The following is a 13,875-nucleotide window of genomic DNA, read 5'->3' as shown; positions in this document are numbered from 1 at the left end:
AAAATCCATTATATCATACTGTATATTGTACAATACTTATTGAGTAGTGAAGGATACATTTAATGTATTGTACAATATGAACAACGTATAATACAATATTGACAACTATACCGGTTTTCAAGTTAGATTTCAAATATGGTTTTTGATATTTTCAAGATGAACTGATAGATAATTAAATATCTGCGATCCCAATGGATCTCAATGAATTTTCTGCGGGCAAGCCTAGTTATTAGTTTGAAATAAAGACACATCATAAAAGATTAGGTATTGATGATAATTTTATTTGCTCATTTCGTCTCTTTATTCTGTTCATAATTTTTGTTAATATTCCAAAGTTCGCTATCTTTCAATAATTAATATTCTTATTCTTTGAATTTTTAAATAAAATTTTTAAGAATTTTTAACCTTTTAAACACCAATTTTTTGCTAAGCTTTTTTAAATTATAACATAAAAGACAATAACATCAAATCTTTTTCTGTAAAAATCAAATAAAAATGAAAGGAGTATTTAACTTTAATACTCTATTTAGGTTAAGACACTTCCTCTTTTTGCTTTAATTTTTATAAACACATCTGTTATGTGAGATATATGGAAGATCTTGAGTTTAACATTAATTTATTATTTATTTTTATTTAACAGAGATCATGCCACGTGTGAGATTATCCTTTGACTAATGTATATCCTGGTTTAGAGGCTGCGCTTCCGGAAACACATTCACCGTTTACCAGGTCAGATGGTAGTAACACGTTGCCATGTGCCAAGCGCTGGCGTTAACAGCTGTTTTGGCCTTAATTTGGCGTCGGTTTGGATGTCCGGTGTCGTGTGAGATCTTCCAATTCCTGAGCGTGCCGTTTCAATCCTGCTTCCTCCAGGAAAATGGTAAGCATATATAGTAGGCTTCACTTCACACTAAAACCTCACAAGCTAATCAATCAGTTCAGATAAACTTAATTTTATCACCCTTTTTTAATGCTAATTACTGATCGTTATTTGAGGTTTAAGCCGATCGAGTTGGAGTCACGTAATAAACTTTGCCTGTATGTGGAATAAACTTTACCTGTATGTGGACATTCTTATGAGAACAGCCGCCCTGCCCATGCAGGGTGGGCGTGGGTTAGGTAGTAGTTGACGATGACTGCTTCTAAAAGTCTAATATTATCCAAATCATTTTATCGAATTACTATCTCTTAGTTTTTACCAGTAATTAACTTTGGTCTAAATTTCAAAATTCCTAGGAGGCTTTAGCTAGGCTGATATAATTAATGGTTGGGTGTGATATGAATATTGCAATAGAATCCTTCTCTAATTGGGAATCAAACCCCCTCACACATTGGAACTCTTCATGATCTCTCGTTTCAAAGGAACAATTGTAACTTTCTCAAAATTCGTTTTGGATAGGTCCTAGGACAATTAACAAAACCACAAGAGCTTTTTACTTAAAAAAGTATGATTCCTTCATGATGCAACCAAATGTATTCCTTAATTAGTGTTTTCTAAAATGGGTTGGTAGTGATTCTTGGCATTGACTCTTTTTTCTTTCCTTCCAGGCTGGAGGTTCTTCGTTACTATTGCTTTATAAAATTTGTAAAGCAATCCTGTCTCAATGAGATGGTGGATCTGTTTCCATTTTTTGAATTGTTTGTCTTGTTTTAAGGGGTTGTTTTGGGCCGTTCTCTTGTGATTTTGTGTATCTGTAAATGCCTGTGTACTATTATGTTCTTGACAATTACTTTGTAAGGCCAATGCATGCTAGGCTTGAACTATGTACTATCTCGATTATTAATCTATTCACTCGACTGAGCAAGAACACAGCCATTTTTGTTTATCTTTTTAAATTGCTTCCAAATGCAAACCCATGAAATTGTTCCATTGAACTTGCATTTACTTTTTCACAACTGAAAATGACCAAAGAATGAGCAATTTTACTCAAAACACAATCTTTTAATCTCTGTGATAAATAGTCTGATTTATTCGTAAATTCATCATGTAGCATTGTTTATACATACAATATGTATATGTTTCATGCCATCAGAGACAACCAGTGGGCAGTACTAAAACTCTTAGCTGATTCCATATTCCAGCACAGCACAATCTTCACAATAAAGAAAATCTCCAACTCCATGATCTAAACAAATTCAAAGATATTACTAATTTATGCATTAAAAAAAGTAAAAGTGGAAGTACTTTGTTTTCTTGAAAATATTAATATATGACCAAACATATGCCAAACAGTTATAATGAGTGAATAGTGGCAGACGGGAAGTATCGTAAAGAGTATAATTTACTGATAGCAGGGGTGAACCATATTAAAATGTAGATATCATTACATAGGACAATGGCAATTCCCAACAATATAATAACATAGGAAACCGCAAATCTGACTCATGTCTATAAAACCACCTTCTTCTTCACCATGATGAGAAGCATGTTTTGTTTCTGGTGAATCAGACTCAGTATAACGGTTTTTCAAGGAGGTCCTCAAAGAAGAGGGTTTTCCAAGTAACTGCTATCGTTGAAGGTCCCAAACTGAGCTTTCCTAAGAGGCCCTGACAAGTTGTTGTGTGCAACAGTGAATACAGCCAGATAATTCAACTCAGTCAATTTAGGTGGGATTATGCAATTTAAGTTGTCGTTGGAAAGGTACAAACTCTCAATCTGCTTGAGCTTTGACAAGGTTGAAGGGATAGGTCCAGTTAGATTGTTGTGAGAAGTTTAGTGAACGGATTTCACTCCTGAGTATCCCAAATCGAATGGGATTGGGCCTCTCAATCGGTTGCAAGAGAGATCAATTCCAGAACTTTACCCTGGTAAGTGTAGGCCCCGTTCTTCATTCCAAACAATGTCTCTTCATGTTCATGGACGAAGCTACGCGAATATGATGTAGGAACTAGAAAATCCATAATCCATGAAATCATATTCTGTCAGCCCCGTGTCTGCCAATACTTGGTCGAAACGAGGAAAGCGAAGAGCGGCATAGTCTTTTAGAGATATATTCCCTGACCCGAGAGTTAAACAAGAAGGTGTACGACCAGAAAGCTTATTTCGAGAAAGATTCACGATGCTTAACAGGTACTAAATGTGCATAACTGGAAGGGGCTTTCATCATTCAAGTTATTAGCTTTTAGGAGAAGTATGTTCAAATTTGATAAAGTGCCGATCCAATCTGGAATTCTTCCATTGAAGTTGTTTTCACTCATCAATGCAGAGTTGCTGGATGAGTATGTTAGGAATCAAGCATGCATCAGCTTACTACGTGGACATGTATATGTCCATTTTGCTTTGTTGTACTGGTTGTTAAATGCATAATGTATATGTTTATGACGTGTTGCAATGCATGCAACTTGTTTTAACACTTGTCTTTATGTGTAATAGGTGTTTATCATGCATTACTTGTATTTATACAATGTGCTTATAAAGTAATGAAACAGAACTTTGGACTTATCGTTTTTGCTTCATTTATGCTCTGTTCTTTGTAATTCTTTTCAATATACTTGGTTTTATCTTTTCCTTCTTAAAATCAAGTTCATAACAGAGTAGCCTTGTGTCTTCTTCACTCCTGCGACACTCCTGCCAATATAGCTTCGGTTAGTTCTGACAGAGGTAAAGAAAAGTGAAGAGAATCTGAATTGTATATTGATAAATCTTCTATATTAGATAGAGAAATATATATATATATATATGTATATATGTATATAAAGTTAATTCTAAGCTTTCTTCCTGTGGGATGCATGGACTTGCTTTAGGACTGCTGTGGAGATCAGGATTCTAGGGAGCGGGTTGGTTCTGTTCTAAGCCCCTTGTTGGAGCTGTAGGGGGCAGTCCCTTCCTCTTGATGTTTTATGCCTTGCGCAATGTTCATATGTTTAGGGAAATAGTCTCTCTAGCTTTGCGGACCTTTTTCTGCCTCTTCGTTTGTGGTCAATGAGGCAATGAGCTCAATGTTTTGATCTTGATAGGCTAGACGAGTCTTGTCTACAACCGCCAGTAGGCTTGTGTGCGGTCATTCTTTTTGCAATTGTACAGTTCTCCGTTGCCCAAACCAAGTTTTGATACCATGGAAAGTCTCTCTTAATTGAAAGCGACTTGGAATGGTATCTTGGATGTTGAGACCAATATAATCGCTTTTCAAAAAAAATTTAATTATAGTCTAATTTTAATTAATTAACAATATTATAATATAACTTTAATAAGATATTGTAATCTAACCAAGTAATTGTTGCATTATAACTTTTAACTAATGGAAAAATTGATCAAATATTCATCGGAAGTTAGTTTACACTCTGTTTTGTTTACTGGATGGTATCAATTGTGAACAGCTTAATAACCGAAAGAGGACCCTTCGTGCAACTGTTTACGTTCCTATGTTCGAAAGTTGTAACTTCCTATGTTCTTTCCACTCTACCTGCTAACTCGTTTTCTTCCTTGGAAAGAAATGTGTGGTTTTGCGAATGAGGTGAACGAAGTTGTTACTTGAAAGGGAGGCGCGTTGAAGCAATGTGAAGGGAGTGCATAGAGACAATATTTCCAGTGTGAAGTGATATCTAAAGTTAACCAAAACATGAAGCAACTTTCCCTTCCAATGCATTTCCCTTGGATATTTTTTTTAGATAACAGCAAACCTATGAAATGAAACAAAATTCTGGAAGAGATTAAAGCTCATTTTTGTTCATTGATTTCTTTTAGCCATAAAAAATCAACTACTCCATCTGTCTCATAAATAATGTTTGAATTTGACTTTTTATGATCAAATTTTTTAAATTTTGACTACTAGAATTTTAAATTTTTTATCAAAAGCTTAAGTGTGTTTTTGTTTTGTTTTATATATATATATATATATAATTTATTGAGTTTTAAACTTATATAAAGAAATCAGTTATCTTTAAATTTCATGTATCCTAATTATTATTTTTAAATAAATTTAAATTTGAAACAATCGAAGTGAATGATATTTTTTTGAAAAATAGGTGCATTATCCACACTCTATAATTAAATGCATTTCTCTTTTCATTATGTTTTTTTTTTAAAAAAAAAACCCTCAGATTTCATGAAATTGTTTTTACAAGAAAAGGTAAAGTTAATAGATGTTGATCAAAGACTAAACAAGCATATACATATATGTTTGAGTTGAAGCAGGGTGAAATGTTAATGCAAGAGTAAAATATATACATATGGTCATCCATTATTGCCTCTCAAGGAAACAGAGTGCATACTAAGCCAAACAATAACGAAAAGGAAGACCACAACTATATACAGGAGAGGATACAAATTGACATCCATCATCATATTTCCCAAACTGAGCTTGCATCCACATCCCCTGCTCGTTAACTTTTTCCCACACTGGTAGCAAAACTCTGTCTTGCATCTGCACCCCATCATCATCAACAATGTTAATACCATTACTTTCTTCCTCTTTAGTTTCTCTGCCCATCATAACACCCCCCAACAAACAAACAAAAAAGAATCCTCTGTTTCTTATTAGTCTATTGATGGATGTTAGTATCCCCACAGCTTCCTTTGATCTATTATAAAAAGAAAAGAAAAAAGAAAACCTCAAATGGTAGTGTCGCACTTCCCAGCAGCATCCGGAAAGAAATAGAGAAAGACCTCCTCAAGTCAAAAGTAATTATGAATGGGGAAAAAAGGTGGTAGAAAAAGACACAAAGGGCAAACGTATGAAGCAAGGCTGTCTAATCTGAATCTGAAAGCTGCTGTCAATTAACTTAAATTAAGGGTCCCAACTCCAAGAAGTTAATTCAAATGCATCGCTGAAAATTGATATTCAAATTCAGGACAAACTTTACTGCTAGCTTTTCTTTAACAGCTAAACATCGAAAGAACAAATTAATTATAACAAATTTTGAATTTTCATCACAGTGCAAATTTTGGGTCCTTACTTGAAAAGGTTTGGAAAGTGGGAAAGAGCATATCATTTTCATTTGCATGTTGGACCCTAATCTTCATAGTAAGTTCTCTTAATGTTACTTCCATGTTGCTCACCTATCATTCAATTCTCAATCTTGACCTTGGATCTCAAAACAATGATTTTGATGAATCTAACCCATTCTAAACTTGGTTGATTAATCAGCTATGATTGTAAACTAATATAACACCAAGATCAAAACAGAGCTAAATCCCAATATCCTTGGCTGAAGGAAAGGATTTAATATAATTTGATTGACCCTTTTTAAAATCACAAGTGCAGTCTGTAATTAAAGGATGAAGTATTAGAGAGAGAGAGAGAGAGAGAGAGAGATCAAACCTGCATTTAACAAGAGAGCAACCTACGAGACGCTCAATGCACTGACCACAAGCAGGGCACCTAGTCCACTTCTTTCTCTCAACAAGCTGCCCGAAAAGAACATCATTCCTATCCCTTATTTGCTCACTCTCTTCACACTGATAACCAGCATGCCACACAGTTTGACACTGGAAACAAAACAGTTGCTTGCAGTTGGGGCATTTTGATTTCTTCACATTCCCTCTGCACTCATTCAGCACCAGAGCCATGCAGTTCCTGTTGGGGCAATAGCTTCTTTCAGACCCTAGAAGAGAACTCTCGCACAAAAGATCACACCATGATGAAAATAGGTCTGGCGATACCATTGGCCTGCATATGAGAGGATCTAAATAGAATTGGCAGCTTGGTTCGGGGCAATCGATTTTCGCTGTGTTGTCCTGGACCTTAACTTCTATGTACTTGGCTATGCAATCTTGGCAGAAAGCGTGTCTGCAGATGTTTGCATTCTTGAATTTCTTGCTTGGCAATGTCGGTTCGATGCAGATCTCGCAAGTGAAGCTAGATTCATCATCTTCTTCTCCTTGAGGGTTTTCCAGGGCTTTTCCTGGAGAGTTTCCCATGTCGAGTGGGAAATATCAAACTTGAGTCCGACCTAAATAGACCATATGTCTTGCTTCGTATGGTTTCTTTCAGTGATTAGGCTAGCAACCCCTATGATATATTCCTTAAACAAGTAAACAATCTCACTGGGAATTGACTTTTTATAAAAAATTTATGCTTATTGAGATACCCTAATATTTGGATCTTAAAGAGTAAATTACATTTATTGCACCTAAAACTTAACCTAAAGTGTCATATTCATCCTCCTATTTTGAAATAACAACTTTTTAGCGTTAGACTTTCCATTTGTATCAAATAATCCTTTTGTCCTTCTAACCCTTAACTCACAAATTAACGTACGTATAACTAGTGCTTTAGATTAACAAAAGAATTTTGGTATAAATATATATTCAATGATAAATAAAAATGTAAAATTTAAGAGCAAAAATGATATTTAAATCAAACTTTAAAGACCATAGATGCAATTTTATATATTTAAAATTGAACTTGAGAAATATACCATAAAAAAAAAACTCTTAAAATTTGGTGTATTGATAACCTTTCATTAGTTATTAGTTATACGTATCTAATTTTATCTTTTAAGTCACACGTTTGGAATGAAAATGTCTACGTAATTACTTATGAAGTCGTTTAGTCATTTTTAAAGCATGAAAATAACACTTCTAAATCAAATAAAACTTTAATTTCTTTTAATAACAATAAATAACAAAAAATACCATTTTGTTTTTTAAAAAATATTTCCCCATGGATGTGCCAGTGTTTTCGGTGAGCGAGGAAAATGCCATTTCAAAGTTTCCCATAGAAAAGGCAAAGGTAGGCAGCTTCCAAGAAATTGCATAGAAAAGTATAGACTTGCGTTTGAGAAAAGCCAAGTTAAAAGAGAAAGGGTTTTCTATCACGATCCGTAATTCCGTTACTAGAAACAAAACCATTGGCCAAATTTGCCTTTCTAGTGTGGCTGAAGATACCGCAAAGGAATTGCTACCTACTTCCTTTTATTTCTTTGTATAAAGCTTAGCATATAAATAGTTGTTGTCCTTAATCAAATTTTTTCTTTCTCTCTTTCCATAAAACTTTTTTTAATATAATATTGTTTGAAGAAGCTTAAAGAGAATAAAACAATTCCAACCTACTAGCATTTTTATTTAAATTTTATTTTCTAAATAATTTTCTAGATATTCAAATAAAAAAATACTACTAGCATTTATTATTTAAATTTCTTTTTCTAAATAATTTTCTAGATAGTCAAATAAAAAGGAATACTACTAGTATTAGTAAAATAATTATCTAGAAAATGAAATTTCAAATGTCATCTTTTAAATTTCATGACATTATTTTAGATATTCAATTAAAAAAGAATACTACTAGCATTTAAATTTTCATGAAATTTAAAATAATTTTTTATTATATTAATATTACTAATACTTATATTTCAAATTAAGTTGAACTGAAAATGAAAACTGGATCGGACTCACGAACTTAGGCCAATAACAAGTTACTAATTTTTAATATAATATTTTCATATCTATCATATTAATAATATATTATTTATCATAATTAAGACATTTGTTCCCTAATTGTGGGGGGTGGATGCATTCTTTTGTGGATTAGGAAGCCCAAAATATGGGCCTTAATCTAATTGTGAAAGAGACTTCTTAATAGATTTGAACTTCTGGTGGATCGAGCCCACAGCCCAATCCAAAGGCCTAAAAGCTTTCTGCAATTATACGTCCAACAAAGGGGTATTCTTGTAAAACCGAAACAAGTTACCGTTGCAACTCTAGGCTCTTCCCTATAAACAGAAATCGACTCTTTTTCTATTTTTTGAAAGTAAACATTATCGAAATAGTTTAGAGAAATAAAAAATTGCAACATAGAAAGCAAAGTGCAGATCAACAGGAAGATAATTCCTAGATAAGAAGCGAGCAGAAGATTGATTCATCAAAAACCCATTGTGAGTTTTTACAGTTTCATTTTTTTTTATTTTCTTAATGAAGTCATTTTTTCAAGAGAAATATTGTGTATAACTTTAATGGTTGAAAGAGAAAAGTGAGATCTTTTTATTTTCGGAAATCTTTATTTAAATATTTAAAAAAATTTTAATTCTCTTTTATTAACTTAGGGTGGAAAATGGTAAAGGGGGGTTGAATTGTTTTAAATGGAAAAGCGTAAAAACGAAGAATTAGGTTTGGTTGTTGAGAAATGATGGGAAGAGGAAAGGATAAACCAAGACTCGCCCATAGGTTAGCAGTAGCCTATATTTCTCTTCTTTCTTTCTGGGATTTTTGCTTTTGTTTTTTAATTGGGGGGGAGGGGAGTGATTTGATGACTTAGGGTTTACGTAATTGATTGAAGTGGAAAGCACAAAACAGAAAATAGAATTACTAAATTATTGAAATTTTTTTTATTTTATCATCAACAAAAAGGACCATGGATCATTTTTAAACTATTTGAACTTGTTTGATTTAGTTGTTTGTCCTTTGGGATTATCAAAGAAGTTAAAATTTTGGTTCTTCCTGTTTGCTACATGTTTCCCTATAAATTGACAGATTTTTGGGTTTTGTAAATGGAGGTTTGGCTGTTACATGTTTCATTTTGGACTAATTAGATGAGTAAGACTCTTTATGTGCTTCAAAGTTTACTTTTGGGAAATTTTTCTAGCAATTGATGATGCTTTAAACTGGAATTAGAGTAAAAACTAGAGCCTTGTTTAAGTACCGTATGATAAGACTGAGAGGAAATATATTGCCAACTCAGGTATTCGGCATTCTTTGCTTGAGCATTTTATCGGGTTGTTGCATTGTTTTTGTTTGGTTTGTTTAATAGTCTGATTGCATTTTGGACTAATTAGATGAGTAAGACTCTTTATGTGCTTCAGAGTTTACTTTTGGGAAATTTTTCTGGCAATTGATGATGCTTTAAACTGGAATTACGATAAAAACTAGAGCCTTATTTAAGTACCGTATGATAAGACTGAGAGGAAATATATTGGCAACTCAGGTACTTGGCATTCTTTGCTTGAGCTTTTTATCTGGTTGTTGCACTGTTTTTGTTTGGTTTGTTTAATAGTCTGATTGGATGACTGCTGTAATCGATTAGACTATTTTAGTCAACATAGATGGCAAATGGTACTTGATTAGAGGCAAATATTTGAAGCTACATTCTCACTGGAGAATCATCTAATCTTTCAGTTGGTTGGATAAGGTGTTGACCATTTGGGACCTAACTACCTTAAACAGATTCATATCTGGGGTGTCTTTTAGTTTGAAGCTTTGACATGACATCTTCTAATCCCTTATGAGAAACTGTTAGACTATATTGTGGATTGGGCATGTCTTCTCTCCCATTACTTGTTTGATTTTCCCCCATCCCTTTTCATATATTATTGTGGTTGATCTTTTTTGTGAACTGGATGCTGTTTGAGTTTCATACCTCTTGCATTCTTAGACCATGACTTTTCTTCCCTTTTCATTGAATTGGACATCTCATAGGTATTACCTTTTATAGAAGAGGTTTGGATTCTATTAGCAAATTGCTCAGATGGCATCACGTTCTGTTGGCTTGATTCAAGATCAGAATTTTAATGTTCACTACAATGGTACTACTCCTCACACTTTCTGATCTGTTTTTAGTTTACTTACTTTTCTTGAACTTGAGGTTGATATTTGCAAGTGCCTTCTACAGGTGCTTCTGTTGCGGGCAAGGCAAATATCTGTAAAGCACCGAGGAAAGGCGGTATTGGTGGAAGGAAACCACTTGGTGATTTATCAAATTCAGTGAACCCGGCCCCAAACCAGACATCAAAAAAGGAGAATTCTAAAAATTTTTCATTTGCTGAGAAAGAGACTGGTGCCTCTAAACTTACACATGATTCAAGCAAAAAGAAGAGTGTCTCTAAAGCCTCAGAGAAGGTGCAAACTGGTGGCAGGAAAGCTCTCTCTGACATTTCAAACTCAGGTAAGCCACATTTGCAGGAGACATCAAGGAAGAATCAAACTGCAAAGCTAAACATTTTGGCAGAGGATCCACGCCAACCCAAAGATATTGCAGAGGAAGGATTTTTGCACAATCATGAAGAATGCATCAAAGCACAGAGAAGAGCACTGAGCACAAATCAATTTTTGCAGATACTTGGATTAGATGGTAAATAAAGTTGATATTTATTCAGATATCTATTGGACTTAGGTTTTGGCTGGATACTTACATTTTTATGTATGTTTTTGTTTAGGTTTCTCCAAACAGTCTGCATCTGCAAAGGAACCTCCAATGTCAAACAAAATGAAGGTCATTTTTCATCTCAATTCAGTTGTCTCATCTTAGTTCTTGTTCACAAGCTTACTAGCTTTTAGCATGCGGATTGTCTTAATGAATACTAGTTTACTTCTGTTACAGCATGGGAGTCCTCCAAGGTGCTCTGAACTTGGGCAGATGCCTGAGCTGCTGATTGAAGATCTGTCTCCTCCAAAGCATAAGTTGTCAAGCAAATTTGACTCAGCCCCACTTAGTCCAGAGCCACTGGATAATTATATGCACTGGAATGACCCTAAGTACATTCCTAGTTTTAAGTTGATTGAATCACCATAATGGTGAAAGTATTGATTTCCATTACCTTTTTGTCAATTCTACCTGGTAGTATACTAGCAGTAGCCCATGTATTACAAATTCTTTTGTTGTAGCCTGTACTGGATCTGTTGGCAACTTATGTTGCATTCAAGTTTGAGATGAAATGACAACTTTAAATTTTTAGCTTCTCCAGTTGTTATTTCTGTAAGTGGGTAGAATTGCATTATCCCTTTTACTTCTGTTAGGCCAGTCCTGGTAATATTTGCAGCACACATGTTAACTGTGAAGTGAATTATTCAATCTAATTTGACACTTTTAGGGGCTAAATTATGCTAAATAGATTACTTTATTGGACTGTGATGGCAAGAGTTGGAGTGGCTAAAGTTGAGCTTGAGTATTGAAAAGGTGTTTAGGCAACTGTCTCTGTCGGCTCAAGCGCATGAATGCTATCTATTTTTGACAAAAGAACCCGAAAATAGAAGATAAAACCAAATAAAAAAATCACGCCGGGAAGAAATTTCTGAACAAATCTACTTGAAGTATACACAATTCATTCTGTTGACAGTTGACTCTAGTAAACCAAAAGGAAATTAAATAAATGACACTTTTAACTCTAATTAAAACACAGACCAGATTCTTTCGCCTCTTCATGATCTTGTGGTTGCATGATCGGATCAATATTCCTGTCTCAACCGACTTCAATAAAACAGTTTGGTTGGTCAATCCCGTTCAAAGCTCCAAAGCTCCAACAATATATCCATGGCCTGGATGCTGCAATCAACAGTAATGGGTCTATCAACATTGATGTCAAGATCATCTCCCTGAGATGGTATCGTGCATTGCTGGAAACGTGGAAGACAAAGATACATAAGCGGAGGAATATCTTACCTCTTAGCCTCTTTGTCGACGTAAACGGGCACGTACATTCCTGGGGATTTATCAATGGTTCTGGCATCGTCCGCCTGATCATGACGAGACTCCACAAGCCGCTGATAATCGTGGTACTCAAGCTTACTGCTCCGGCATGTCTTCTTGAGTAACGAACCGATTTTCGATGCCAAATTATTAATGGCGGAATATGAACTTGAACGCCCATGTTTATGATATCTTCTCTTCTTCTTCTCCTCCAGGGCTTTGGTGTAATCGTTTCTTAGAAGCATTCTTGCTGTCTAAGTCAACACTCTTTCAAACGACGTCACAGTCTGCAAAACAAGTAATTCAACCAGAACAAATTAATGGAAGTTCATTAGGGTTGATAACAATGCTAGAATTGAGTATATAGTGAGAGTAATCAAGGTTGCAAATCCTTTCCTGGGTTGCAATTGAAGCCTATCACTTCGACGGTATGCAAGAAGTACTAGATACGACCCCGCTTGATTATTTAAATTAATTATATTATAAAATATTAATTAATATTTTAAAATTAAATTTTAATAAAATATATTTTTTACTAATATAACATTTTTTTTAATGAAGCCAAATATTGCCTTGAAATCGGACTTATTATATATAAGCCTACAAGGATAAATGGCTATATAAACTAGGATCATAAACTTGAGTCAACTCTTTTATCTTAAAATTTTGTAATTTTAATCAACCCACAAAAAAAAATTCAAATAAAATATTTTATTTTTGATTTAAATACTGAAAACAGTTGCAATAGCTTGTTTAGAGGTGGGCATTGAAGATAAAATGCAGAGCCTAAATGCTACAACTCAATCTCAGCAGAGGTTATCAGATAAAAATTAGCTTGAATACATATCTGTATTTATCACTTGTGATAATTCTTTTCGATTTATCTTTGACAACAGTTTCTAATTTTATTTATTAGTAGATAAAAGTTTTGGTATAAGAAAAACTTTAAATCATCCCAAATGCAATATTTGAAAAAAAAAAAGTTATCTAAGAGTTTGCAAACACTTACATAATCAAAAATTAAAATACACAAGAGGCAAACAATTATAAAATGATATACTTTTGAAATTTATTTAAAATTTTAATTTTTATTATTTTCATTTAGAGTCTAAGTTTTTAATTTCTTTTATTTTCAAACTTTTAATTAATTTTAAAAAGAAATTACAGCCGACGAAATAAAACACTCAAAAGTCTCCTAACAAAATTTAATCTTTTCAATATATTTTCTTGAAAATTTAATACAAAGATAAGTCGAGATTACGTAAAAATCTAGCTTGAAGTTAATTTTCCGGCTTGTGTGGGTGCATGCATATTTAATTGTAATCATTTTCAGCTGAATATGACCAGAACCAATGGAATATATCAGCATGGTCTAGACTAGCAAAAACATCATCCAATCCTTTCGTCTACTTTCTCTCCCAAGTTTTCAACCATGGCGACTTCAGCTCTTTCTTTAATTGGGTGGAGGAAAACTTCTAAATTGTGACCGCTAGCTACTCAGTCCCAGCTAGAAAGCTATGCAACACTGATTCCCGAC

General features: G+C 33.8%; 2 protein-coding genes, 1 long non-coding RNA gene and 1 pseudogene across 6 annotated transcripts; 2 read left to right on the top strand and 2 right to left on the bottom strand.

Annotated features, from left to right (window-relative positions):
* Positions 1-664: 664 nt before the first annotated feature.
* Positions 665-1,836, top strand: LOC148763311 (uncharacterized). Its single transcript, XR_016025959.1, has 2 exons — positions 665-880; positions 1,549-1,836. It is a non-coding gene; the product is annotated as an uncharacterized LOC148763311 (long non-coding RNA).
* A 225-nt stretch (positions 1,837-2,061) lies between these two features.
* On the bottom strand, positions 2,062-2,976 carry LOC148763310 (uncharacterized; annotated as a pseudogene).
* A 2,143-nt stretch (positions 2,977-5,119) lies between these two features.
* Positions 5,120-7,020, bottom strand: LOC18602398 (uncharacterized). Of its 3 annotated transcripts, none has more exons than XM_018118758.2 (2): positions 6,261-7,017; positions 5,120-5,520 (listed from the first exon to the last, which is right to left on the bottom strand). In XM_018118758.2, the coding sequence occupies exons 1-2, from the start codon at positions 6,857-6,859 to the stop codon at positions 5,211-5,213; spliced, it is 909 nt and encodes a 302-aa protein (XP_017974247.1). In that variant the 5' UTR covers positions 6,860-7,017; the 3' UTR covers positions 5,120-5,210. The 3 variants fall into 3 exon arrangements, with proteins under 3 accessions (XP_017974247.1, XP_007033813.1, XP_017974248.1); XM_007033751.3 differs by having other exon boundaries at positions 5,120-5,363; positions 6,261-7,014; XM_018118759.2 differs by lacking the exon at positions 5,120-5,520 and adding an exon at positions 5,535-5,766 and having other exon boundaries at positions 6,261-7,020.
* A 1,663-nt stretch (positions 7,021-8,683) lies between these two features.
* On the top strand, positions 8,684-11,609 carry LOC18602397 (uncharacterized). Of its 2 annotated transcripts, none has more exons than XM_007033748.3 (5): positions 8,684-8,814; positions 10,352-10,458; positions 10,545-11,003; positions 11,089-11,144; positions 11,253-11,609. In XM_007033748.3, the coding sequence occupies exons 2-5, from the start codon at positions 10,401-10,403 to the stop codon at positions 11,442-11,444; spliced, it is 765 nt and encodes a 254-aa protein (XP_007033810.2). In that variant the 5' UTR covers positions 8,684-8,814; positions 10,352-10,400; the 3' UTR covers positions 11,445-11,609. The 2 variants fall into 2 exon arrangements, with proteins under 2 accessions (XP_007033810.2, XP_017974295.1); XM_018118806.2 differs by lacking the exon at positions 8,684-8,814 and adding an exon at positions 9,063-9,103.
* Positions 11,610-13,875: the final 2,266 nt, after the last annotated feature.

The sequence above is a fragment of the Theobroma cacao genome, chromosome 4 (genome assembly GCF_053813885.1).
Source record: "Theobroma cacao isolate CCN51 chromosome 4, ASM5381388v1, whole genome shotgun sequence".
NCBI lineage: Eukaryota > Viridiplantae > Streptophyta > Magnoliopsida > Malvales > Malvaceae > Theobroma > Theobroma cacao.
The sequence above is the reverse complement of the archived record's forward strand: the minus strand, read 5'-3'. Positions and strand labels throughout refer to the sequence as shown.

Bases quoted from the DNA above. Each gene is read 5' to 3' on its own strand.
- LOC18602398 (XM_018118758.2), bottom strand. From the start codon at position 6,859: ATGGGAAACTCTCCAGGAAAAGCCCTGGAAAACCCTCAAGGAGAAGAA. The intron at 5,521-6,260 runs GTTTGATCTCTC...TTTTTATAATAG, and splicing joins TGCTCTCTTGTTAAATGCAG to ATCAAAGGAAGCTGTGGGGA.
- LOC18602397 (XM_007033748.3), top strand. From the start codon at position 10,401: ATGGCATCACGTTCTGTTGGCTTGATTCAAGATCAGAATTTTAATGTT. The intron at 11,004-11,088 runs GTAAATAAAGTT...GTTTTTGTTTAG, and splicing joins GCAGATACTTGGATTAGATG to GTTTCTCCAAACAGTCTGCA. The intron at 11,145-11,252 runs GTCATTTTTCAT...CTTCTGTTACAG, and splicing joins CAATGTCAAACAAAATGAAG to CATGGGAGTCCTCCAAGGTG.